This window comes from Electrophorus electricus, chromosome 13 (assembly GCF_041902795.1).
Source record: "Electrophorus electricus isolate QZ-2024a chromosome 13, ASM4190279v1, whole genome shotgun sequence".
Classification (NCBI taxonomy): domain Eukaryota; kingdom Metazoa; phylum Chordata; class Actinopteri; order Gymnotiformes; family Gymnotidae; genus Electrophorus; species Electrophorus electricus.
Window position 1 is genome coordinate 2,354,301 of NC_137509.1, and position 24,250 is coordinate 2,378,550.

At 46.8% G+C, this 24,250-nt stretch overlaps 3 protein-coding genes across 12 annotated transcripts; 1 reads left to right on the top strand and 2 right to left on the bottom strand.

Moving 5' to 3' along the window:
* The first annotated feature begins 123 nt into the window (after nucleotides 1–123).
* guk1a (guanylate kinase 1a) lies at nucleotides 124–8,864 on the top strand. Of its 2 annotated transcripts, none has more exons than XM_027025698.3 (8): nucleotides 124–290; nucleotides 4,141–4,254; nucleotides 4,475–4,516; nucleotides 4,657–4,753; nucleotides 5,155–5,293; nucleotides 5,522–5,606; nucleotides 5,828–5,913; nucleotides 6,240–8,864. In XM_027025698.3, the coding sequence occupies exons 1-8, from the start codon at nucleotides 125–127 to the stop codon at nucleotides 6,273–6,275; spliced, it is 765 nt and encodes a 254-aa protein (XP_026881499.2). In that variant the 5' UTR covers nucleotide 124; the 3' UTR covers nucleotides 6,276–8,864. The 2 variants fall into 2 exon arrangements, with proteins under 2 accessions (XP_026881499.2, XP_081581581.1); XM_081725455.1 differs by lacking the exon at nucleotides 124–290 and adding an exon at nucleotides 315–2,735.
* On the bottom strand, nucleotides 8,865–14,674 carry ipp (intracisternal A particle-promoted polypeptide). Of its 7 annotated transcripts, none has more exons than XR_014126798.1 (10): nucleotides 13,769–14,612; nucleotides 13,332–13,543; nucleotides 12,955–13,174; nucleotides 12,383–12,538; nucleotides 12,056–12,223; nucleotides 11,812–11,949; nucleotides 11,365–11,487; nucleotides 10,847–11,067; nucleotides 9,719–10,646; nucleotides 8,865–9,194 (listed from the first exon to the last, which is right to left on the bottom strand). XR_014126798.1 is itself a non-coding variant. In XM_035519873.2 (10 exons), the coding sequence occupies exons 2-10, from the start codon at nucleotides 14,127–14,129 to the stop codon at nucleotides 10,422–10,424; spliced, it is 1,824 nt and encodes a 607-aa protein (XP_035375766.2). In that variant the 5' UTR covers nucleotides 14,130–14,296; nucleotides 14,601–14,674; the 3' UTR covers nucleotides 9,286–10,421. The 7 variants fall into 7 exon arrangements, 5 of the variants coding, with proteins under 5 accessions (XP_035375766.2, XP_035375768.2, XP_081581578.1 ...); XR_014126797.1 differs by having other exon boundaries at nucleotides 8,865–9,281; XM_035519873.2 differs by lacking the exon at nucleotides 8,865–9,194 and having other exon boundaries at nucleotides 9,286–10,646; nucleotides 13,769–14,296; nucleotides 14,601–14,674.
* A 3,859-nt stretch (nucleotides 14,675–18,533) lies between these two features.
* Nucleotides 18,534–23,909, bottom strand: pik3r3a (phosphoinositide-3-kinase, regulatory subunit 3a (gamma)). Of its 3 annotated transcripts, none has more exons than XM_081695178.1 (8): nucleotides 23,501–23,909; nucleotides 21,755–21,845; nucleotides 21,442–21,540; nucleotides 21,096–21,276; nucleotides 20,720–20,773; nucleotides 20,411–20,514; nucleotides 19,977–20,144; nucleotides 18,534–19,869 (listed from the first exon to the last, which is right to left on the bottom strand). In XM_081695178.1, the coding sequence occupies exons 1-8, from the start codon at nucleotides 23,562–23,564 to the stop codon at nucleotides 19,662–19,664; spliced, it is 969 nt and encodes a 322-aa protein (XP_081551304.1). In that variant the 5' UTR covers nucleotides 23,565–23,909; the 3' UTR covers nucleotides 18,534–19,661. The 3 variants fall into 3 exon arrangements, with proteins under 3 accessions (XP_081551304.1, XP_081551305.1, XP_081551306.1); XM_081695179.1 differs by having other exon boundaries at nucleotides 20,411–20,490; nucleotides 23,501–23,908; XM_081695180.1 differs by lacking the exon at nucleotides 20,720–20,773 and having other exon boundaries at nucleotides 20,411–20,490; nucleotides 23,501–23,908.
* Nucleotides 23,910–24,250: the final 341 nt, after the last annotated feature.

The window sequence follows — 24,250 nt, forward strand, 5'->3', positions numbered from 1 at the left end:
CAAAACGAAGAGTGGGTTCTGCCTTGTTTCTTCAGCGCGTTACTAATTCTAAAGTTACTTTGCTCATAAATGCGCATGGGCTACAGATCCATGCCAAGATCGTGCGCAGTGTTGACGCGCATGAATGTGCTGTGGAGTCTCACTTAAGTCACGGCGCTCGGCCCACGGTGCTGGCCCCGAGACCGACAACAGTGATCCGTGTCAGAGCGGCTGGCGGAAGGCGCCCTGCCCCTGCGCTGGAGCGCAGTTTACTCTCATGTGCGTCAGGCTGTTCTCCAGGTTTTTCTCAGGTAAGCTCGAGGAAAACGAGCGCGTTTTCTAAACAGCGTCCAGAGATTCACATCACTTGGCCCGGGATTTTAAAGATGCAGCTCGTGTAAGTGTGCATGCGACAGCACTTCTGTCCGTTGATGTGGGACTAGTAGTAGCGCTTTAATGCCTGAGTCGCGTTAACGCCGTTGTAGAGGAGATTTCAGTCTCGCTGTTTTATTGCATCCGTCGTTCTTCATAATCATGCATATCTCTGCATGCGCGCGCTCTGGCCAAGCCGTGCTTCTCCCCGACGTGCATAAGGACTTGTACTAGCGCGAGGAGCTGCCTGTTTGCGTCACCGCTGCAGAGATTCTTGGGTGTATAAGCATGTATATCGCAACAGTGTAATAGTAGAGTAACCTGCTATATTATAGTGTTATTGTACCAGCGACACTTTCAGAAGCCCGAGGGTGAGGTTGAGCTCGTGTCGGGGGTTTAACCATCACCGTTTACACGCGGCTGTCACGGACATCTGCGTGCGCAGAAGTCGGCGTTTCAAAGCAGGCACTCCTAAAAACCGCGCTGAGTCTTAGCCTGGCCATACAGCTGGGGTCACGCACACTAGCTCCAGGGGCCTGAATGTGGTAGTCGATGTGAGGGCAAACGTTTTAGTTTATTTTTATTAAGAGAATTTTTAATTCTACAGACTTTTCTGTGAAAGGCAGTGTTTTGCTCCCAAGCTTGCTGACTTTGCCTTATGTTTTGCTTTGGAACCAGTAAACTGGAGCGTCCGCTATTTCATGTGTGTTACCCAACATTGGTGTTTTACGTTACAACAGCTCACACCTGCACACTGGACTTTTCAGAAGTGATTTACATAAACGTAAACTGTGCGCTCCCATCAATGAAGCAAAGTCCATGAAGCAAGACAGCAGAGCCAGGCTGTGTTGCAGAAAGTAGGCCACCCATGCCCAGTACACTCCCAGTGCCTCATCAGCGCTTTAGCTGAGTGATCTTGCACTGTAATGCTGTGCAGCAGTGGGGATTAACCAGGGCTCACTGTTGCTTCTCGACTGAGCTGAACTACACACACTGCCTGGCCAAAAAAAGGTCTCACTCTAATATTTCGTTGGACCGCCTTTAGCTTTGATTATGGTACGCATTGGCAGTGGAATCATTTCCACAAGCTTCTGCAATGTCAAAACATTTATTTCTGTCCAGAGTTGCATTAAATGTTCCCCCAAGATCTTGTATTGGCGATGGGAGATTTGGACCACTGTGCAAAGTCTTCTCCAGCACATCCCAAAGATTCTCAATGGGGGTCAGGTCTGGACTCTTGTGGCCAATCCATGTGTGAAAATGACTTCTCATGGTCCCTGAACCACTCTTTCACAATTTGAGCCCCATGAATCCTGGCATTGTCATCTTGGAATATGCCCATGCTATGAGGGAAGAAAAAATCCATTGATGGAATAACCTGGTTGTTCGGTATATTCAGGTAGTCGGCTGACCTGACCAACTGCAGCAACCCCAGGTCATAGCACTGCCCCTCTAGGCTTGTACAGTAGGCACTAGGAATGATGGGTGCATCACTTGAGCCGCCTCTCTTCTTACCCAGATTTACCTTGTTCCAGAGTGATGGGCACATCTGGACTCATCAGACCACATGACCTTCTTCCATTGCTCCAGAGTCTAATCTTTACGCTCCCTAGCAAATTGAAGCCGTTTTTGCCAGTTAGCCTCACTGACAAGTGGTTTTCTTAAGACTACACAGCTGTTTAGCCCCAATCCCTTGAGTTCCCTTCACATTGTGCGTGTGGAGATGCTCTTACTTTCACTATTAAACATATCCCTGAGTTCTACTGTTGTTTTTCTACGATTTGATTTCACCACACGTTTAAGTGACCGCCGATCACGATCATTCAAGATTTTTTCCCACCACATTCCTTCCTTGAAGATGTTTCCCCACAGTCCTTCCACTTTTTAATAACGTGTTGGACAGTTCTTAACCTTATTTTAGTAGTTTCAGCAGTCTCCTTAGATCTTCTCTGCTTGATGCATGCCAATAATTTGACCCTTCTGAAACAAATTAAGATCTTTTCCATGACCAAAGGATGTCTTTCCACATGGTTGTTTAACAAATGAGAAGCTACTCACTGCATCAGTTAGGTTTAAATAACTGAAACAATCACATGCAGTAATTATCCAATGGGAGGCGCTTACCTATTTGCTTAGTTAAATTCAGGTGGTGTATATATTAATTTGTGTGTGTGTGTGAGAGTCACATGCCAGTCCAGCAGGGTGGCAGTGTAGTTCCATGTTTCCTCTACATTCATAGTCCAGAGTTATCTGTGCTCTATATCTGTCTGTCTGTTTCCTTCTGTACTGCCACGCTTACACACACACGCACTCATCCTGGAGTTCACACTACAGATCAGCACTGTCTGTTTTGCCTCACCTCTCTCACAAACAGGTTGTTCAAGGTAGGTACAAAGAAGTTGCTGGCCTTTGTGTGCTTTTTTTCTGACTGATTTTATGTTCTTTGAGCTGTGTAATATGTGAGACAGCTGGGGTTGTCATTATCATCTCCATGTTTATCGTAATAAATAAGAGTGATGTGTAGTATTTCAGTGTTAGCAATGGAGAACTGAAAGCTAATGAAGATGCCTCATTTTTACAGAACCCATGTTTGAGGGAAAATCCAGGTTCTGTTTCCTGGGCAATTCCCTATTGCGTACTGATTTCAAGTTTCTATCAACCCAGGCTGCTTCAGAGATGTACTATTGTTGTTGTTAATAATAATAATAATAATAATTTATTATTATTATTATTATTTGCATTTATATAGCGCCTTACTACTGTAATCACCCATTTCTCTTTTAAGTCGTCCATGTCAGGAAGTTTTTTTTTTTTTGTTTGTTTTTTTTTGTACTGATTACCCGATAACCAATGAATTTACATCGCTGAAGTCGAGAACTTTTCAAGTGATTTTTAAAAAAAAATTTTTTCCCCCTAATCTTTTCAAGTTATGGTTTTTAAAAATGTATAATTGTAGCAAATTGTTGCTGTTTTTAGTGGTCTATAAACAAATACATCGTATACATTTTTTTAACCATCCATAGATTAGACTGCTTGTACAAAAGGTAATGTTAAGTTGAAGCCATTTAAAAAAAAAAAAGTCTTGTAGCAATGGTATGCTGCAGAAATTAATCACTCATTTAAATCACTAATTTAAATAATCACTACAGTATTAAGTATTATTGTGCATGGGCCCAAAGCCAGACCACAGTGATGTGCACCCTGTCCTCTGCAGTGTGTCGAGCACTTCTGGTAATGTGAATCACGGGCTGTTTTGAATGGTCCCTAAATTGGCAGCAGAGGAGTCTCTTCCGTGAGTGCCTGTGGGGACTTCGAGCAGGGCACTCCTACACAAACAGCCCTAACGAGCTGAGCCGCTAACAAGCTGAGGTGTGGGGCGTTGACTGGCAAGGGAAGAGGTTTTGTGGTTTGTAAAGCACTCATAAGGGATCTTCTGTGTTTGGAGAATTTATTTAGGCTTGTTCTGTATCTGGTTTTGGTGTAGTGCAGTGTGTGAAGGTGGTGTAGTAGGGAGTAATGGGTGATGGTGCTACAGTGGGGTATAAGGTGAAGCTGATAGTGATGTAGTGTGGAGGTTTGAGGGACTTAGCACTGTGTTTTTACCTTTTCTCTGGGATGTACCCACATTTTGGATTTGTTTTTATTTTCAGTTTGGTCAGATTGTGCGTGACCGTATCAGCGTGTTCTCCCTCTGCTCGCTCTCTCTCTCCTCTGTTTCCACCTCTCCCCCACTTTCTCTCTCCCCCCCCCCCATACTCTCAACTTCTCTGCCTCCCTTCCTCTCTGTAGCAATGGCAGGACCAAGGCCCGTGGTGCTGAGCGGACCCTCGGGTGCGGGGAAGAGCAGCCTTCTGAAGCAGCTTCTCCAGGAGTTCGACGGGGTGTTTGGCTTCAGCGTGTCCCGTAAGTGTGATTGACCCAGCCGCTCTTAAAGCTAAACTGCGCTGCAGGCATGGCCTTTTATTTTGAAAATGTTCCTGTTTCACGTTTCCATGCATTACCCGTGTTTGGGTGTAGCGGTAACGCGGGGATCTGTGAAGACTGCATGGTTGCTGCTGCGTGCGAGCGAGCGAGTGATCCCTGACGCCATCCTGTGTTTGACACGCACTTCCCTTCCCCACAGATACGACGCGGAAACCTCGTCCAGGGGAGCAGGATGGAAAAGGTCCAGACTATAGTGTCCTCTCACCAGTCTGACCATCACTAGTGTGAACACAGCAGGGTACTAATCCCCACCCAGTATAAAGCAGGGTACTAATCCCCACCATGTGCCGTGTTTCCTTTGCCACACTTTTCCTGCTCCAGACTACCATTACGTGAGCCGAGAGGTAATGCAGGCAAGCATCGACAACGGGGAGTTTATCGAGAGTGCGGAATTCTCGGGGAACATGTATGGAACAAGGTACTCGCAGACTTTCTCGCTTATTGTTGTGTTGTTTATTGTTGATGTGTCCTATGTAAGTGTGACGCGTTATCCACACCAGTGAGTCACTACACACATCTGAGTCTTAACAATTAGTTGACGGATTTGTTCAGGTTTACCGCCCATTTACATACTGGTCTTTGTTATACTGGCCATTTGAAAAACATGATTTTCCATGGTGACTTTGTTGCAGCTCTTCTAAATTTGTCATCTTGCCAAATTACATGATGCTCTGGGGGGGGGGGAACAGGATTCTGTTTCTATGGCAACCATATATGTGTCCAGAATGGCAGTGAACAGCTGCTAGTGAACACGTCTGGCAGGGCAGTGATGTCATCTGTGTGCGCTCACCAGCGACGTTATCTCTGTGCGTTCGCTAGTAAAGCTGCAGTGCAGGAGGTCCAAGGCCAGAACCTGATCTGCATTTTGGACGTCGACATGCAAGGTGTGAAGAGCATCAAGAGGACAGGACTCAACCCCATCTACATCTCCATCCAGCCCCCATCTATGGACGTGCTAGTAGGCCAGGCCTCGACCTTCTCAGTGTTCCTGTTTGAGCTTCCCACCTTCTCTGTTTGATCATGTGGCAGTCTTTTTTTTCCCCTTTATACAGAAGTTGATTCAGAAGGTCTTATGGCGTTATTCTGTTTTAACTGTTTTCTTTTCTTGTGCGGTGCCTCGTTTAGCATTTGCTATGATCACGCACGCCACAGCTACCTCACCCCCAACTCTTTGACTTTCTTGTAGGAGAAGAGATTAAGGGAGAGGAAAACGGAGTGTGAGGAAAATGTACAGAAGCGCCTGCAGGCCGCACGTGTGGACATGGAGATCAGTGAGTTTTAAAATGCTCAGCTTCAACGTTCCGAGTACACCTGCAGCTTTGCATAAGTGTGATTGTCACTTTGCCTGTTTTATCAGTACATGCCTCTTGTATGTTAACAGTCTTTGCTGGGATTTGATTTTCACCAAGAAAAAAAATGTCTCAATGTTTGATGGGCGTGACTGTACTGAATCTGTGTATTTTAAAACTGATGGTAAGGGTCTGTCTTGCAGGCAGAGAGCCGGGTCTGTTTGATGTCGTCATCATCAACGACCACCTGGAAGAAGCATATGAGGCATTAAAAGGAGCTCTTCTACCAGTGAGACCCTCACCCCTCACACTTCACCATAACACCTTTGATGTGGTCAGCCATGGACATTACAGCAGTGTCCAGCAGGGTTTGAGGTCTAAACGGCCACAGAGGAAAGGGGTTTAAAACCCTCCAGGAGGCAGTCAGTTGTTATTCCTGGATGAGCCTTAACCATGAAGAAAAGCTCTCGCCTTACTGTTAGGAATAACCCTAATGACTAGTCGTCCCGCAGTCGGGACCTTCAGTACGTCTGCCAGCAAGAGCTGAGCGAGTCTTCGTCTCCTTTGAGCTTCACCGTGCACTCTGGAATGATCCGTTTCCTCTCGCACAAACAGGAAATCCAGAAGGTCAAAGAGGCTAAGAAGGTGTGACCCCCACCGCTCTGGCCATCCAGACCAAGGTCCGGCGGCCCCCTTCCAGACTGGAACATTCCACTCCACCCAGCATCCACCTGGACTGCTGCCTCCACCCTAAAGAACAAATCCCTGAAGACTCCACCTCCTCTCCTGTTTGTTTTTCTTGCAAAAAAATTCCAGTATTTAAAGGTGATGGAATAGCGTGCAGGATTTAAAAAACAAACAAACCTGCACATCATTATTAAAGCAGGTTTAGGCACAAGAACAGCCATTAACGTGCAACTCTGTTAACTTTGTTTACCCCATTATTGTTTGTTTACCCCATTATTGTTTCTCTTGGCTTTTGATGGACCTCCAGTACAAAAAAAAAAATATTTAATGTGTAACTGTAGTGGGATGAGGCAGCTTTCTAAACTTGGCATTCTCCCTCTTAGACACTCCAGACAGTCCGATTTTCCACGCTCAACTGCCTCTTTATGCAGATATGATGACCTGAGCTCAAGGTTGCTGTTTAAATTTCACACCCCGTGTTGTTGACGCGACCCGTTTCCTACGACAGACAGGCTTTTGTTTTGGAGTCCCTCACCCCCACCCCACCCCAAATTTCTCCCTAATTTACTTGTATCTAATTCCCACGTGCATCCTGCATCTCCCTAATGCAGCGTCTTTGCGAGCTGCAGCTCGTGCACCTTCGAGGACAGAGAGACCCGCTCAGAGGATGGTCTGTCTGTGCCTCGCTGAGGCCTGAGCTCATACTTACCACATGCTTCATTCGTAAGCAACTGCTGAGTCGAAATAACCAGACGTGTTGGGTCCATCAAACTGTTCCTCTGTAATCGCGTGAAACTCCAGCTTTTTATTGTAAGCTTGGTGTCTAGTGAGACTGTAGAATATTTCTGGCTTATATTGTTTACACTGTTCTAATAAGCGTGTGTTTTTTCTGTAACTTAACGCTGTTGCGTATTGATTAGGAATCAGGAATAGTGTATGCACAGTTTACAGAAGGAAATGGTGATCATTTGATCAGTGCAGAGTGCTTTTATATCTCGCATTTCCAGTTCTCACAATGAGCTTGTAGAATCCATCACCTCTAAGTGAATCCGTGGCCATGTCCTGCAGGGGGACACAAGGAGTCCTGATCAGTTCTAAACGAAGATCGCATGTCAAACGTACAGTCGCGGGACCATGATGGTCCTTTTTTAACTTCTAAAGCATCCCTTAAATTTGATTGTACATATGACATGAGTCAGAATGCAAACAGGCTCTCTGTGTGGGTGCTATCCGTGCAGTTTGGCGGCTCAAATTTTAACTGCAGGCTGCACTCTGCTGGCGAGATCTAGTCTGGGCTTGTCCTAGACTAAAGTGCAGGTCCAGCATTCATAGGACTTCAGCTCTGGAGCCCTGATGGATGTGTTCTAGACCGCCTGCTGGTTTCGGGCTCATTTCTAAGCTTTCCGCCATGTGGAAACTTTGGTTTGGATCTGAACTGTGTAGCAGTAGTGTACACCCCCTACATCCTCCCCTTCCACAACCAACCCGTGTGGCCAGGAAGGCAAAAGATGTGGGATCTTCCCAGTCTGCTTGGCGTGTCCAGCTCTTTAAGGAAGGGCTAGCTGATGATGTATTGGCTTGGAGTGACTTGAGGCGGTTGACTAGGTAACCTGAGGACAGTTTTTATTCTGACAGGCTCTCAGCTCTGTATTCTGACTCTGTTTATGTGGGTGGAAACTACCACTAGGATCTGAGTTTTAGAGGAATCGCTGTCTGACCACGTTGCGGTTCCCAATTGAAATGGGCCATGTGCACGCCCGGCTGAGATCATGCCGCATTGAGAGCGAGCCCCGCTGGCCTTTCTGCTGGACACCTCAGGCTGTGGCAGCTTTGTACTTTCATACACGGCAGATCTCAGCCAAGGAATTCAGAATTGTTTACGTCTGTGTGCTCATTTTGGCAAATGCAAACGAAACAACACATGGAAGTGGATATTTAAAACCAAATACTTTTGCTTTAGCTGATTACTAGCGTGACTAGAATAATGTCTGCGTTGAGACGGTGGGTCTTAAGTGTGCTTGTGTTGTATTTAAAGGTGATGCTCCTGTTATTTATAGCTGAAGATGAAGGGACACACAAAACAGGTGTAGCCTGGTCAGAACAGCTGTAGTGGGAAGTGCTGTGTGACCTCAGCTTGCACGAGTCTCACTGGCTCAGAAACAACTGCTGGAGAAATCATTTTTCATCTCACCGTTTCAAATCAAGCACACAAGGCCACTACTTGAATCTGAAGTAACATTTTTAAGGAGGAAGACTGGTTTAGCTTAATGAATGTCTAAAACAACTGTCCATTAATTTATCTTGTAATGTTGAGTGTCACAGTATTGATATCCACAGAAATACTGACACCACCCCAGTCTTTGTTGGTCTTTTGGGGGGGCTTGATCCATTGATCCCATTCCATACTCCTTTGCCTTAGTCGTCTTAGAACAATTCCAGTTTATTTTGGACAAACTTGTCCAGGGGGTGTGTTTAATTTCTCTTATTAATTATTCTGCATTGAAGGAGATGCGTCCTTGATACAAACTAAATAAATGTTAGTGGCTCAATGTCTTAAGTGTTTGACTTTGATTTTATTTTTAAACTGACTTTTTACATGTACCTGGTGAGGGTAATAAAAATAAGACCACAAACCATGACTTGCACAGATGTAATTTTTTTTTTTAGCCGCTTCAGAGTGACGAGCCTTATTCCTTGTGAGTGTGAAATTGGACTCGTGGGTCTGCAGAGCTTCTCTCCACACCACCAGGTGCAACTCCTGCCTCGTTTGGCCAGTGGCAGCCTGCACTCGGACCCTGTTCGCTCACCTACGAGAGCACGGGACTCTGCGTGATCAGCCAGAGTGGATCATATCTCAGAGCTGCTGACTCCTGGAAGCTCTTGCTGGTGTTGGAAATGGAGCAGAAGGTTACGAGTCTATCAGGCTGCTCCCATGTACCAGTGACACAGCATGTTGACCTGCAGAGCCGACTAATACAGTAAACAGATTCATTTAATGAAAAATGAACACACTCTGAGACAGAAAATTCACTCTTCAAATTCTACTGAAACAGAATAAACCACTGCCAGAAACGGTGTATATGAAGCCAGTGACTTTCTGTTCAACTCGACCGAACTGGTGCATTTGGACATATGCTGTACGTGAAAATTCTTAATGGTGTTCTAAAAAATAAACTAATGTGAAGAGTGTTTTAAAAGTAGATGTAATACTTTCGGACTCGTTTACAAAATAAGTAAATGCGGCCTCAGATTGACAATGTGGCTTTGTAAAGAAATCCATGTTTCTGATGATGCGTTTGAATTACTTCCATTGTTCATATCAAGGGAATGAGATGATTTTAAAAATTGCAGACGTGTGGTTTCGCGTGGGAAAGACCATTTGAGAGCTACAGACGAGCTGCAGTTACCTTCATGACCGTGTCAGTGCTAGATGGGTTTAATAGTGTAGTCGGCAAGAAACGCGTAGAGACGACAGTCGGCACGTCAAAAGCATGATGCCAGTGAAGAGCACACCCCAGGCCAGTCCACATGGAACACCAGCCCTGGAGGGAAGCGGGCTTCTCCGGTCCGGTGCTCAGCATGCAGTAAAACGGTTGTAAATTCAGCGTCTCACGGAGCCTTTTCACCACGTCTTGAGCTTCTTTTTTTTTTGCTTTTTTTTTTTGGTGCACGCAAACTTCCCCTTTTAAAAAGGCACGAGCCGCTCCAAGTCACGCGCCCGCCGAGCACACGCGACAGACGGAGTCTCGTGACTTGGCGAGGCCGGTGGCGCGCTGGAACTCGCGAGCTCCACTCCCTCGTGGCTAGCGCGCGACCAGCCCACCAGCCGCTCTCGTGTTTGAGCGGCTCGGGTCTTGTATCCTAGCGACAGAACTCCGACGTCAGGCGAGGTTCGTTTCAACCGTCCGGCTAAAACGGCAATTATCGACACAGACCTGTCAGTGTCTTCATCTACCTTAGCCAACATCTAGAAGCGCCATGTACAAATATTACTACAATATGTCAAACATTATGTGACAGATTTTTCTTCTCATTTTGATTGCCACAGTTGTGTGATGCCACACAGGGAAGTGTTACGCTGGGCACAGGCAGCAGCTGAGCGGGTGTCCGTCAGAGCACGGCCACGCCCCCGTCACAGCGGCTGGTGATCATGTTTCCCACTTCGGTCCAAGTGTCCTGGTGCGGGTCGAAAATTTCCACTGAGTCCACTGTGACCGGTGCCGAGAAGTCCCGGCTAGAGGTCCGCCCGCCAACGGCATAGAGCAGCCCGTTGACCGCCGCCACGGAAACGCCAGCGCGAGGCACCGTCATGGACGCCACATCCACCCACTTTTCCTGGGGGGGACGAGAGCGAGATACACGCGTCAGTTCCATCTGATAGGAGCGCGCGAAAGAAGAAGGTCTGCAAGTTCACAGACGAGTACTGTCCACAACACCCCAGAGTGCAAAACATCTATACTTCCAGAAATATCCATCAGCAGGAATCGCTCACAAAACGGCAAATAAATGATTGGTCACGATCAGACGGGCCCCACCTCCTCTGGGCAGTATTTCTCCACAGTGTCCAGGGAGCCCAGCGCCTCATTCCACCCTCCCACGGCGTAGATGCAGTTATTCAGGCATGTGACGCCCACGTACGCCCGGCGGGTAGCCATGACGGGCAGGGCAGTCCAGCGACGGCTGATCGGGTCATAGACTTCAGCCGAGCGTAGCTCCACCCCTTCATCGCTGATGCCCCCGATCACATAGATGAGACCTTAAAAAACAAAACTAAACTAAACGAACCGTTCACTCTCTTACCAGTCCACTATTAATGTCATATTCATAACATTTAAGCAAAACATTACCCAAACTGCCACTAGAGGGCTGAGTCATTTATTCCCACAATAACCTACGAGATACCGCCTGTTCAAAATCAACACTTTGGGAACTACAGAGCACGGGGTTGTCCAAGGCTGGCACTGAGAAACACTGCTATAATACCGCTCGCATAGGGAAAACAGACAGCTGACTGGTGCCCCTTTTGGCCGATAAAGGTCGGTTCATCTCGTACCTTGTAGCTCACAGCAGCCAAAGTAGTAGCGCGGGACTGGCATGCTCCCAATCACCTCCCACTTATTCTCTGCCGGATCGTAGCGCTCCATGGTCTTCCCAATTTCCGAACCAATCCAGCCGCCTGAAGTAATAAAGAACAATGTCTCTCTCTCTCTCCCCATATATATATATATATATATATATATATATATATATATATATATATATATATATATATATATATATATATATATATATAAAGTAACATGTATTTTTTATATGTACATATAAATACATAATTTCTAATAGTCATATATATACACACATATATAAATATATATCTGTATATTATATGTGTGTGTGTGTGTGTGCGTGTACATGCTCCTCTGTTTTTGTGTCCATGACTGTGTGTGCATGTGTTTCTCACTGTGTTCGTGTGTGTGTGTGTGTGCACGCGCGTGTGTACCAAGAGCATAGAGAGCTCCATGGCAGGGACACACTCCGAGGCCGCAGCGTGGGTAGGTGAGCGAGGCCACTGATGCCCACTGCTTGGTCACTGGGTCGTAACGTTCTGTGCAGTCAAAGATCATGGAGTCTTTCTCGCCTGTACCACACAGAACCGGTCAAAATGGAAACGCACGCACGCACACACACACACACACACACACACACACACACACACACACACACACACACACACACACACACACCTCCCACCACGTAGATCATGCCTTCTAGGATTGTCACCCCCAGACCACTGCGAGCCTGATGCAGGGAGGAGACGGTGGTCCAGTACTGGCTAAAGGAGTCAAAGCGCTCTACACAGCTCAGTGCCCTGCTGTCGCTCCAGCGTCCGCCCTGCAGCCGAGTGTACCCTCCTGAGAGAGGGAGGGAGGGAGGGAGAGAGGGATAGAGAGAGAAAGAGAGAATGCAGGAACTAATTATTTTGACAGTACTAATCATACAATTTTACTCTGACATGCATGCACACTCACTCACACTCTCTCTCTCTCTCTCTCTAAGTAGTAATGGTCTACCGATCGCATAGAGGTATTTGCGGGCTTTTCTCCGTGGCCTGGTCTTGGCTGGCTGGAGCATGCTCAGTGTCTTGTTTTCTTTGGGGGACTTGCTGACCTCTGTGTACTCCTTCAGCAGGCTCTGCAGTGCCACCCGCAGGCTGAAGTCAGAAACACCTGGGAGGTTGCAGTCAGGGTTCAAAGACAATGTAGTCTAGCCTGTCGCCAGTAGTCTGGTCACACTCAATAAACCCTAAATTCAGTTTGAGTTACACTGTGGAATTAACAAAGGCCAAATGCCAATTGGCTAACAGCCTGTGGGAAAAAAATTTGACTGCGGACTTATTTAGCCTCATAAATTACACTGTAAATCTGTAAATCTATTAATTAATCTTTTGTTATTTATTTCAAAATAGGTTGATTTTATGTGTAATTCCAATTAGACAAATACAATTTCTTTTAAAGATGCTGTTACATTTGATAAACATATTGCATGAATACAGTCTAACTTGAATTAGCATAGAATTACTGCCACGAACACCACCGACTTTTGGAGACTAGTGATGCGTGAGCTAGAGGCTCCACCCACTCACCCTCGATGAACTTGAAGAGTCTCTGTGGGGAGAGCAGGAGGAAACGCACGGGCTCCAGCACCTCCACCACATGCTTCTTCCTGCGCGAGACGTCGTGCAGCAGCCAGTCCATGGCGGCGGTGAACACCTGGTACTCATCCTCCACCCTCAGCTCCTCACTGCGCAGCAACCGCACCAGCTGCTCCTTAGACAGGTTGGAGAACTCCTCCCCTCCACACACCTGATGCCCGGTTAAAGGTACAATCAAAGGATTAGGTGTGTTCACATCCCCACAGACCTGATTCCCAGTTAAAGATATGACCAGGAGTTTAAGGGGATTCATAACCCTTGTACATACCCTAGAGCTGTTAAAAGATACACACTAGTCTGTTACTCACCTCTAAGAAGTGAACCTGGATGTAGTTCTCCGTAAACTCCATCAAGTCAACAAAGCCGATCTGCTCCAGGAACTGGTAGATGCCCACGCAGTTGGAAGGCTCCATCTGGCCTCGCAGGAACTCACCACAAATGGCCACCACCTCAGAGAGCTGCAGCATGTCAGCAGCCACCATCAGCTCTTGAACATTCTCCACATTCACGTCGATAGAGCCTGATGGCACGGTCCACAGAGAAGATGAAGAACATTGCTAAATGGCTAAACAGTTTGTGGATTTTACGAAATGTGACAGCGTTATGAAATGTTTATTACACAGAGCTAACTACGAATGTTGCACTGATCTCTTTACATACAAACTGTGTGTCTGTATATATTCTGCCTCAAAAACATGGTGACTTTTCAGATGACTGTCCTGCACTGTACGTGCGTATCACGTACCTGTGTATACGAACTCCAGCAGTACTTCAAACACTTCTGCCTCCACCCCGGCCAGGTGCACTTCTTCTTCGTGCGCCTCGCTCATCGCTCCAGAAAAGAGTGCGGCGAAGTAGGGTCCGCTCGCGGCTAACACGAGCCGGTGGACCTGAAACGCTCGCCCACCTACCAGCAGCCGGACGTCACAGAAATCCGACCGGAGTCGCATCTTGTTCATCTGGGTCAGCAAGAGGCGCGCGTGCCGCTCGGAGGTATACAGAGCTCTGTCCGCCGTCTGACCGGACACCGTTGCCCCAGCGACGTCACTGGAGCCCGGTAGCGCCGCGAAGACCGGCGGAGAGCGAGGCGCACAGGCGGTCGACATAGTAACGGCGGCTCTAAGTGGACTGCGCGCGGGGTTTCCGCGAGAGCATTACCCGGCCTTCACGCTCTAAAAGGATGCAGATCAAACGGCCAGAAACGGATCCCATCCGCAGCTCTCAGCGAGCGAGCATCATCGGACCGTCAGGGGATCCACAACGCGTGGCTGCACTGAGCAGGAGATAAAAACAGGCAGACAACCAGCACGGCTCAGTTATCAACATCTCCGGGAGTTCAAGAGCTCCGGCGTCGCATTTAAACAGAGCACCGTGACCACGGCGGCCAAGCACGAGCATGCTCCCGGTGAACGTGCAGGCTGCAGGTGGGGTATCAACGACATGCAACCGGAGGACAAGTTTTCTTGCCAACTAAACTATACGCTGAATCTTACACATGTAAGAAACATTCCACTTCCGACAATGTTGTAAGGTTGTGTGTGGCTTTTCTATGATAGACAGACAAGTGAAACGCTTACCAAGTGATTGTTCGCGAAATTTAGCTATGGCTCAGCAACACGACCGCTGAAACAGAAACTTCCGTATTTCAATCGACTTCTCTTGTGTCAGCCCTCCGGGGTGCACTAGACCCAAACAGTCGAACCCTGAGCACTAGCGCCCACCCTGAGAAGATTTACATTTACATAAAAGAAATTTATCAGACGCTCTTATCCAGAGCGACTTACCAAAGTGCTTTGTCATGTCCTCATAGAATACAGTACAGTAGGCCAATATTCCACACATAGACGGGTCTCCAGTCTGCGTTTGAAGACTGCAAGGAACTCTGCTGTCCAGAGTGCCTGGACATGGATTTATATAGATGTGTAGCTAGTTGTGGTCATTAGTTATAGACTCTAGGATTTCTGCTTTTCTAGCGGTCCGTCAGCACTCAGTAGCAGAGATGTTTGTGTCCTACTGCCCAAAACCCGAAATATACTGGTACGTTTTCATTGCTATTTTAATGGAATGTTTTAATTTCATTGCTATTTTTAACACATACGACTAGTTTCCAGAAGTAAAGGCAGATCCTGGCCAAGGGGTGAGAAACTATTTTTATTTTTCGTTTATAGCTGTTTAGTTCCATTCACCCTATCGGTTATGCTATGCTGCTCCACAGCGCCTTCTCGTGGCTGAGCGGGAGTAAGGCACTAAACGCTATAATTAAACAGGTTACACTTTAGTAGTGGAATCCAATATTTTATATTGAATTATGTAATATTCTCTGTCTTGGCAACCAGTTGGTGGATTGAACTTCCACTGGCTGTGTGAACAAGAGTCCCTCACTGTTTTCAAACACTGACTGAAGACTAATCTCTTTGAAAAGCATTTAAATGTAACACTTAACATAAGTGCCTCTCATCAAGTACTTTTACATTAACATTTACATTTATGGCATTTAGCTGATGCTTTTTTCCAAAGTGACTTACAATTATGACTGAGTACAATTTTAAGATTTCACATGTGGACTTGAACTGCCTTGTAAGAGCATTTAAATTGTCTTGTATAGCATTGTATCGTATCTCTCAATTCAGGTTAGCACTGACCCTTTTCTGGCTGTGTTTCGGTTTATGGGCTTTTTCAGACTCTACCCTATTTGAGCTAGCTAGGGGTACTTTTTGAGTAGACAACAAAAGCGTTTTTTGTAAGTTGCTCTGGAGAGGAGAATCTGTTAAATGCCATAAATGTAAATACTGCTTAACGAATCTTCCTGCTTATTCCAGTTAAGCACAGATCAATAAACACATAGTCATGAAGTCATGAAAAACCAGCGATGACAAAGAGCAGCTGCATGCTACTGCTGGGCCTCCTTCCATCTCGACCCTCCTAATCTCAGGGTAACTGGACTGATCCCTGGAGTCGCCGAACTGATCGAGGGGGCGCTGGACTGATCCCGGGGTTACTGGATTAATGGCAGGATTGTTGGACCAGTCACAGGGTTACAGGACTGGAGGCAGTAAGTGTCATCCCCAACACAAACTGTTCGTCCTCCAACTGTCAGGTAAATGCTACAGGACCGTTTAGTCCTGGACATCCAGATTCCAGAGCAGGTTCTACCCCCAGACGGTCAAACTACTAAACCAGACTGACACCTTCCTGTAGCTGAACCCACACTATAAACATAACACAAGGAACACAGGAACTGTCTGCACCACAACTGACACTGTCACTTTATTCTTGACATTTGTTGCTGCTGTTTGAGTAATTGCACTGCTCTGCACATGTATGGTCATGTGTTAGTATGTATTTATGTATACGTGTATGTATACATGTATTGGTATGCATATTCACAGAATACCATATACAGATGTGCCCTTCTGCAGTTCAAACCGATTAGACATTGTAATACTCTACATACAGATATATTTTTTTATATATATATATATATATATATATATATATATATATATATATATGTGTGTGTGTGTGTTATTCATTATTTTTCATGATTTTTCTCATTTTTTCTATCTATTACTGTGTAAAAAACAATTCACCATACAGTTCTTCTGTCATTCTCAGTAATATTATTACACATGGGGGTTTCTGTCTTCTTTGTGTCCACTTTAAGCCATCATAAACAGCTCTGAGCTGGATGTGTTCGTGTGTGTCAATAAAAAGTAGGACAATGTTGCTGCAAATTTATTGGTATCACAGTTGGCTGTAGAGTGTAGCTGTGTGTGTGCGTGCGTATGTATGTATGTATGTGTGTGTGTGTGTGTGTGTGTGTGTGAATGGTGCGTGCGGCCACACACCGAGATAATCACACTCTGACTCAACCAGATGCCTAACAGGATGTCCTCATATGACTTGACCTAGAACAACCCTAAATTTACACACACACACACACACACACACACACACACACACACACACACACACACACACACAGAGCTCCTAAGCTTCTTGGCTTTACCGAAGCCCAATCAACAGTGGGAATCTAAGATGAAGGCTTCGAGGGTTCTCGTGGGAACATCCATGGTGTGCTGTTAGAACTCTCAAACGCTCACCTAATCCCACACGACAGTCATCCACCTGTAACCTGATCACCGGCCATATGGCCAGCAGCGATCTAGCAAGACCCGGAGCCTGACCACACCGGCGGTCCGTCCTGGGGGGGCTTCACTGCTGCCTGGGCCTTGTCCTCTGCAAGGGAAGTTTCTACAAGCTCAGTCCTGCACATCTCAGACACTGCTCCCATTCAGACCTCCCCACTGTACACATGCAACATGTACATATTATTAAACCCATATCTGTGGAAGATCCTAGGGAGAAACACGCACACACACACTACTCTTAAAGACGTAGACGTAGCGGTAGCATATAATTGCTATGTAGTATAAGGTTTCCAGAGAATCAGGCTGTCTTGGACAGAGGTCTTTCATCAGCTGTGCAAACACTTTGAGAAGCACTTTGCTTGCGCAGGTGATGATGGAGCACTGTTTGAAACATATTGTTTACTTAGAAATTTTGTGTACTACGCTGCAGTTTTTACGACCGCTACTTTATTAGAACCGACGGATACTTGGTAGAAACAAACCTGACTGAAACTGATCCTCTCTCTGCTGTGGTGAGATTTATGTTGCATTCGTGAGTGCTGCTTGGATATGAACTTTTTTTTGCTTAAACACCAGCAGTGAAATTTGATTATTTTGAGTGTAAAACACTCACTCTCTCAGCCCCGCCTCCTGCCACTCTCCAGCGTCTCCTTCTGTGTAATTTACATTTACAGGCGTGGCCTCCCGCCTGCTCATGTAAATGATCCCTCCCGCCCCCACCACTACAATCACTGTGAAGTCTGTAGTTAACAAGAGTGGAATTTGGCAGTTCTGATCCGATTTCGCATTTCACTCCTTAGCCTGCTGGTTATTCCTTTTTGTTCTTGTCGACTTGGCCTTCGCCCGAACCACGACTAACCGACGTGGTGCTTTGAATTTGTCCCAGCCCCTCAGAGTACCAACCACATTACCGCTGCGTGCAAGGACACCAGCTGCAAAACCAGTCAGCGCAAAGATGGTTTGTATTTAAGCAGCGTGTCGCACGTTTAGCGCACTGCAGTGTGTGGCTGACGGGTAGCGATCGGCTCTTCTGAAGCTGAAAAAACGCTTCTCTCCTTTCTGTACTACATCCAGATGAGTGAACCCACGCCGCCTGTACAGCAGATCCATCATCATAAACCCTTCACTTACTTCTCACATTAAAAACAGATTTGCATTCTTGTGTGACTTTGTGTATAATCTAGCGTGATTGTATTCGACTCAGGCCTAGTACAGAAGCATACATCTCCCATGAATATAACAGCATTATTGTACATTTTGCGGAGTGTCTGCTAAACGTTGTAAATGTATGAACCCACCATGTGCGTGGAAAGTGGCGCTCTAACTCCACACTACGTAATCAACATAATACACAGGATCTTTAAAGGTTTTACCAATTTATTCATAATTCTTAAAAAAAGACTGAAAGGTACATGTATCTGAGCGGCAACATAAACAGATGTCAAGAAAATCCAGCAAGTCACATTTTAAGCCCCGCCTACCCGTCAATCTTCATAAAATGGGATTAAAAAAGCGTAACCCAGAAAAGGCACGGATCCAGTAAGATCTGTTCCGTAGTGCATAGACCAGCGCTCAGAGCAGCAAGCAGACCTCACATCCAGCCCAGTGTTCAGCCCTAGAAACGGGCACCCGAGTCCAAACTCTCACCCGGCTGTCTGCTACGGGGCTCCTTTAAGAGCAGTCAGATGTGCCTGAACAGTTTGGCTGAGTCAAGCTGCAGTGCTCAAATAAAAATAAGGCCATGTCTGAATTCGAGTGCCGGAGGAGAAAAGCTTTGTTTTAAATTTAAAAAGTCTTTTAAAGTTCAAATTTTTCTGACAAATGGCACTCAAAAAAAAAAAAAAAAAAAAAGGATCTTTGTTTATCCATTTTTGACAGACGTTAATAAAGGGAGAAAACTAGATGGAGATGATGTGTTCATGTCACCCTTTGCAAAAACCAAGCAAAAACCAACCCCCCCCCCCCAGAGTGACGTATAACTATGACGTCACGAGTCAGCATGGGGAAACTAGCCCAGCTGTGCGTGAGCTGGTGCCCGTGATGTGGGTTCAGCCCCTCAAAACAGTCAATGTGCAAAAGAACATTTACAAAAGGAACAAGCACGCGTAAGCACCAGCTGTATAAAAAATGTCGTACAAATGCCCTTTGACCCTGCCGTCTTATCCTGCCCACAACATCTAGAATGCCTGTAAACAATTCTACAACGGATTCAAACACTTGTAAAATGGTCAGGTATCCAATGGCCTGGAGTGGCGTCTCTCTGGGAAAGTGCAAAGTTCAAAAGGTCCCCGATGTGTGGCTGTGACCCCTGGCAGAACCTAGAGAAGGGGTCACACAGAAGCGCGCATGCGCGCGCACACACACACACACACACACACACACACACACACACACACACACACACACACACACACACACCTCTTCATCTGGGCTTTGTACACACAGCTTCTGCTGCCTGAGAGGGGTGATTATGATGATGCTGAAGGCTCAGCTGGGCACAGTGGGTGCCGTGTGCTGGGGTGGGCGTACGGGGTAGGCCAGCCGCACGTCCAGGGCCTGGTTGTGCTGGACAAGAGAGGTGCGGTGGTAGTGGCGCACCAGGTCCTTCAGGGAGCCGTGCAGGTCGTAGGGCTCAGCGAAGCCGTAACCCCGTGCTGTCCGGTGGATTACACAGTGCCTGACCTCCTGCTCCACCCTGCACCCAACCACAACACACATTAACACATACTCACACACACACACACACAAACACACACACACACACACACACACACACACACACACACTCATACACATACTCACACGACAGAACAGGCGTAGCAGTCCTTCATACTACTGCTGCGGATGAGGAATGCTCCGGAAGGTTTCCCCACCAGGAGCTCCTCGGCCTGGGCCCTGCTCAGATCCCCCACAAACCAGGTCGCCTCCTCCAGACACGCCGCACCTTCGTCCTCCTCCTCACACACACCCCTGAGGACACAGTGGAGAAGCCATCAGATCAAATTGCACCCAGTGAAGTACAAAACACAGGAGACATTTGAAAAATGTCTAAAATCACAATTAAAAAAAAATCTGCCACACACACACACACACACTTCCTAAAACACATCTACCCATGTGTAATGCTATTGTAATGCAGTATACACCACACTCCATCTTGCAGGGTCAGGTCTGCTCATGGGGAACCTCTGTGTTTTAGGACCAAGTAGTTTTGTTTGGGGTCCTGTGGGACTTACTCGTTCAGCTGGGCTCTCTCCTCTGCCGAGAACTCCGGCATGCGTTGCTGGTCCCTGATGAAGGCCCCCATGGTCTTCTCCTGCACAGCATAGGCACAAGCTGGCTGAACACAGCAAGCACAGAGCCAAACACATGGATCTGGGTGCAACACAGCTCTCCTCTCCTGCAAGAATTCTCAAAACCTTCCACTGGGAGTTTACAGTTTGCATACAGTTTCTTCACATACACTCTGCCCCTGCAGAAGGAAGCCTGAGCACCTCACGCATGACCAGCGCTGTGTGTGTTTCTGATCGGTATGTGCAACCTACCTGGAAATAATCTGTGGAGGTGTTATACACATGGCCCAAATCCAACGACACGTCCTAAAATCAGTAGAAAAGCCAATAACGGCTCATTAACCTTCGGAAGCCCAACATGTCAACCATTGTGTTGTGAAAAAAGCATACTGTAATACTGTAGTAATTAAAATATATATAACACTACAGGTACACAGATGACTATAAAACCATTACAACAACAAAAAGAACTCTGGCCTGTAGAGGTTTCAAAAGTGCAGGTATATGAGGAGGTGATTTACTTAGAGTAATAAAACAAAGAGAGTAACATAAAGACAGCGCTCTGAGGACCCCTGCTGGGTTGGGCCCTGCTCCCAACACGTGCGCCTTTAGCTTAGCAAGGGCGCACCTGGGTGTAGCGGGACACGGGGAAGGCCAGTGTGATGTCCAGCGCTGGGTTGTAGTGCACCAGCGAGTGACACTGATGGTGCAACACCAGCTCCACTGCCGAGCTGAAGGTGAGCGGCTCACAGAAGCCAAACCGCCCTTCGTGATGCAGAATCTTTATCAGCTTGTTGGAGCCGTCCTTCCTGTGTTAGGGTCAGAGGTCGGGGACACACGTCAGGCCACTCACTGCTCAGTGTAACGTGGACAACTGTGCATAGGGACATATCTCCAAGCGCTTCAACAGAAGAATTACGCAAATAAAAGGAAACTGTGCAAAGAATGAAAGAGAAGCAATGCATTGTAGATACCTGAGTGTTAAGGTGTAGTGGCCAAAGGCCTTGCTGGAGGCATCACGAACCAGGAAAGAGCCATCAGGCAAACCATCAAGCTTGGCGTTGGCCTCCTCCCTAACAGAGGCACACTCAGTATTAGGTCAGCAACAGAGATGAGATTTACACCAGGACAGAACAGGGCCGACCGGCCTTCGCACAAAACAGCAACTGTGGAAACTCACAGATGAATGTTAATCAATCAAACATCTCATGCACACCGAGTGTGTTTACATTCTGTTATGAACATGTCACAACACTGCTTGAAGTGCTCCAGAGTGTTGCTTGTCACCTGGATATATCACCCCAGTACCACTCAGCTTCCTGCAGAGAGGATGGCTCTGGAGCGTCCTTTAGGGGGCACTGGTCACCAGCCGAGCTCTCTAACCAACAAGGGAGAACAGGATGTGAGGGAGGAGAACCAACGCAGAAAAACTCCATTTGTACATTTTGAAACTGGATTGAAATTGAAATCACAACATGTCTGGAATTGTTGTAAAAACAATTCTCGATGATTCATGTCTATACGGTCTATATGACGATAAATATATAGACATGTTACATGACTGAAAGGACCAATGAGAACTAGTGATCTGTTCTGAGATCAGTCACGTGTACTCAGTTGGTCGAACTTTCTGGAAGTCTAAAATGTGTCAGAGTCATTCTCTCCTACACTACAGGAAGCACAAACATTCCCACTGTCCCCAGGCCACGCCAAACTAACAGAGTAGATCACACTTCCGGAGAGAACATTATGCCAGAAATAATTCTCCATCTCGGAGCAGTCAGTGGGTTTATGCACAAACATCCGTGCCACGTCCCCGTGAGTCGACCCGGTACAGCGCTTCCCGGACCCGACCCACCGGACTCTCACCCCGTGAACGTCTGACTGATACCCAAGACTAAAGGGGATTTCCGTTCGCGTTTCCAGTTTCACTCTAAAGGACGGAGTGAGAAAGACAGCACCACCCCTCCAGCACTCCACCCTGAGCTGCCTGCCCAGGAGCAAAGAACCAGCGCTGCCACAGAGACTCATCATGGAGGCTTGAGTTCAAACACAATCTCTGAACATTTAAGAAGTTTGACAAGTGGTTTTGCTAAATGGCCCACTACAGACTGGCAGTTGGGAATAGACACGCTGACCACAGCAAGGTCTGACAGCTAAGAAAGACCACTCTGAGGTCACGCTTTACAGACCAGACTGGCTTCAAATGTCAGTGTGTGAAACCTCAACCTAAAGGTTTAATGAACTAAGGGTGTGAGTCAGTAGCCCAGAGGTGCACTTCAAATGAGAGTAAAACAAGACACGAAGTTAACCGACGTATTCTCCTATATTTATGTTTTAGCGGTTTGGGGTTTTTTGGTTTTTTGTTTTTTTGCAATAACTGATCGACCTGTTCATTAATAATTATCGATGAAACAAGCGGCCCGTGGGCGTCGTGCCAGTCTAGACAGGCAAGTCATCCGAGCAGGCTGCGCGTCCGTGCCAAGCGCATGGGCGCGAGACCTGCCTGCGCGGGGACTTCCCCGGGTTCGCCCGCGCGCCGACGGCCTCGCTGAACCCCAGGCTCCCGTCGCGCGACGACGGGAGTGTCCGCGAGCGTCTCGAGCGACGTTTAGCGTGTCCGGGCATGCCTCGCGGAAGACGCGCGTGACGGCCGGAGCAACGGTTTCCCAAATGGACTTCAACGACCAAGTCAAATGTTTCAGGTTTCTGGTAAATACTGTTATAATAGTTATCGTAACTAATACCACGCTCCCGTAACTCTCATTGACAGGTAACGTTAAACATGACTAAAGCCATTTCTGTTCAGTTTCTCGTCATATAGTTAGCTAGGCAGCTAAATGAGCTAGCTTAGCTAGCCAGTTATCACGTTAGCCAACATTATCTTAAATCCATCCAATGTTACTTTGTTAATTAAATAATGACAGCCAAAGGAATAGTTATAATATAAGCAAACACGCCACGTGTGCATGTCAAGAGTAAAGTTTTGTAAGGAGCAGTTTTAGTTAGTTTTAGTTTTAGTTCATTCTCTACCTGGGCCAGCCGCGCCGACTCCATTCATTTCTATGTAGAAAAAAAGTTCTGCAGGCGATGACATCCTGGCTCGGAGACAAAATGAACGCTATGTTCCCTTTAGTAAAAAACCTCAGATCAACGACATTTACGCTTCGCTAGCCGGCTGACTGACTGCAGCGGTCACCACACAACTGAAATAAACGAGTACCGCGCACCTAAGTAAAGAAATTATGTCTTTGCGTCGTCTGTCTTCTCGTGTCCAGAGAAACACGCAACATCCACAGCCGTCGACGCGAAACTCACAAGTTCAGCAGATTTACACGCGTCCGTGTTGTCTGCATGGCGGTTACAGACAGCCGAGCAGCTGAGGCAGAGTTTGAGAAACTGTCAGTGAGCTCCAGCATGCCAGAGATAACACGGCGGAGCTCTCGCAGGGACTTTCTACACCAGGACTGGGTGGCGCGTACACCGCAGGGGGGGACGGGCTTTCTGCACACCACGAGTCATGTTGCTCTTTTCCTTATTCCTTTTGTGTCTAGTGCTTACAAACAAAACACAACGTTGTAAAACTCAATCCCTTTACTGTTTGTGAAAGTCATAAAAATACAATACTATGATACTGTAATTGTATGTAATGGGAAGACAGACCCTTGCCCCCCACAGAACTTAGTGGTATAGTCCATCTCCGGTTCGTGCATACTTTTGGCCTTTATTAACCGAGTAAACGTATCCAGTAATGGCAGTGTCCAAATACTTCAAATGTTCAGA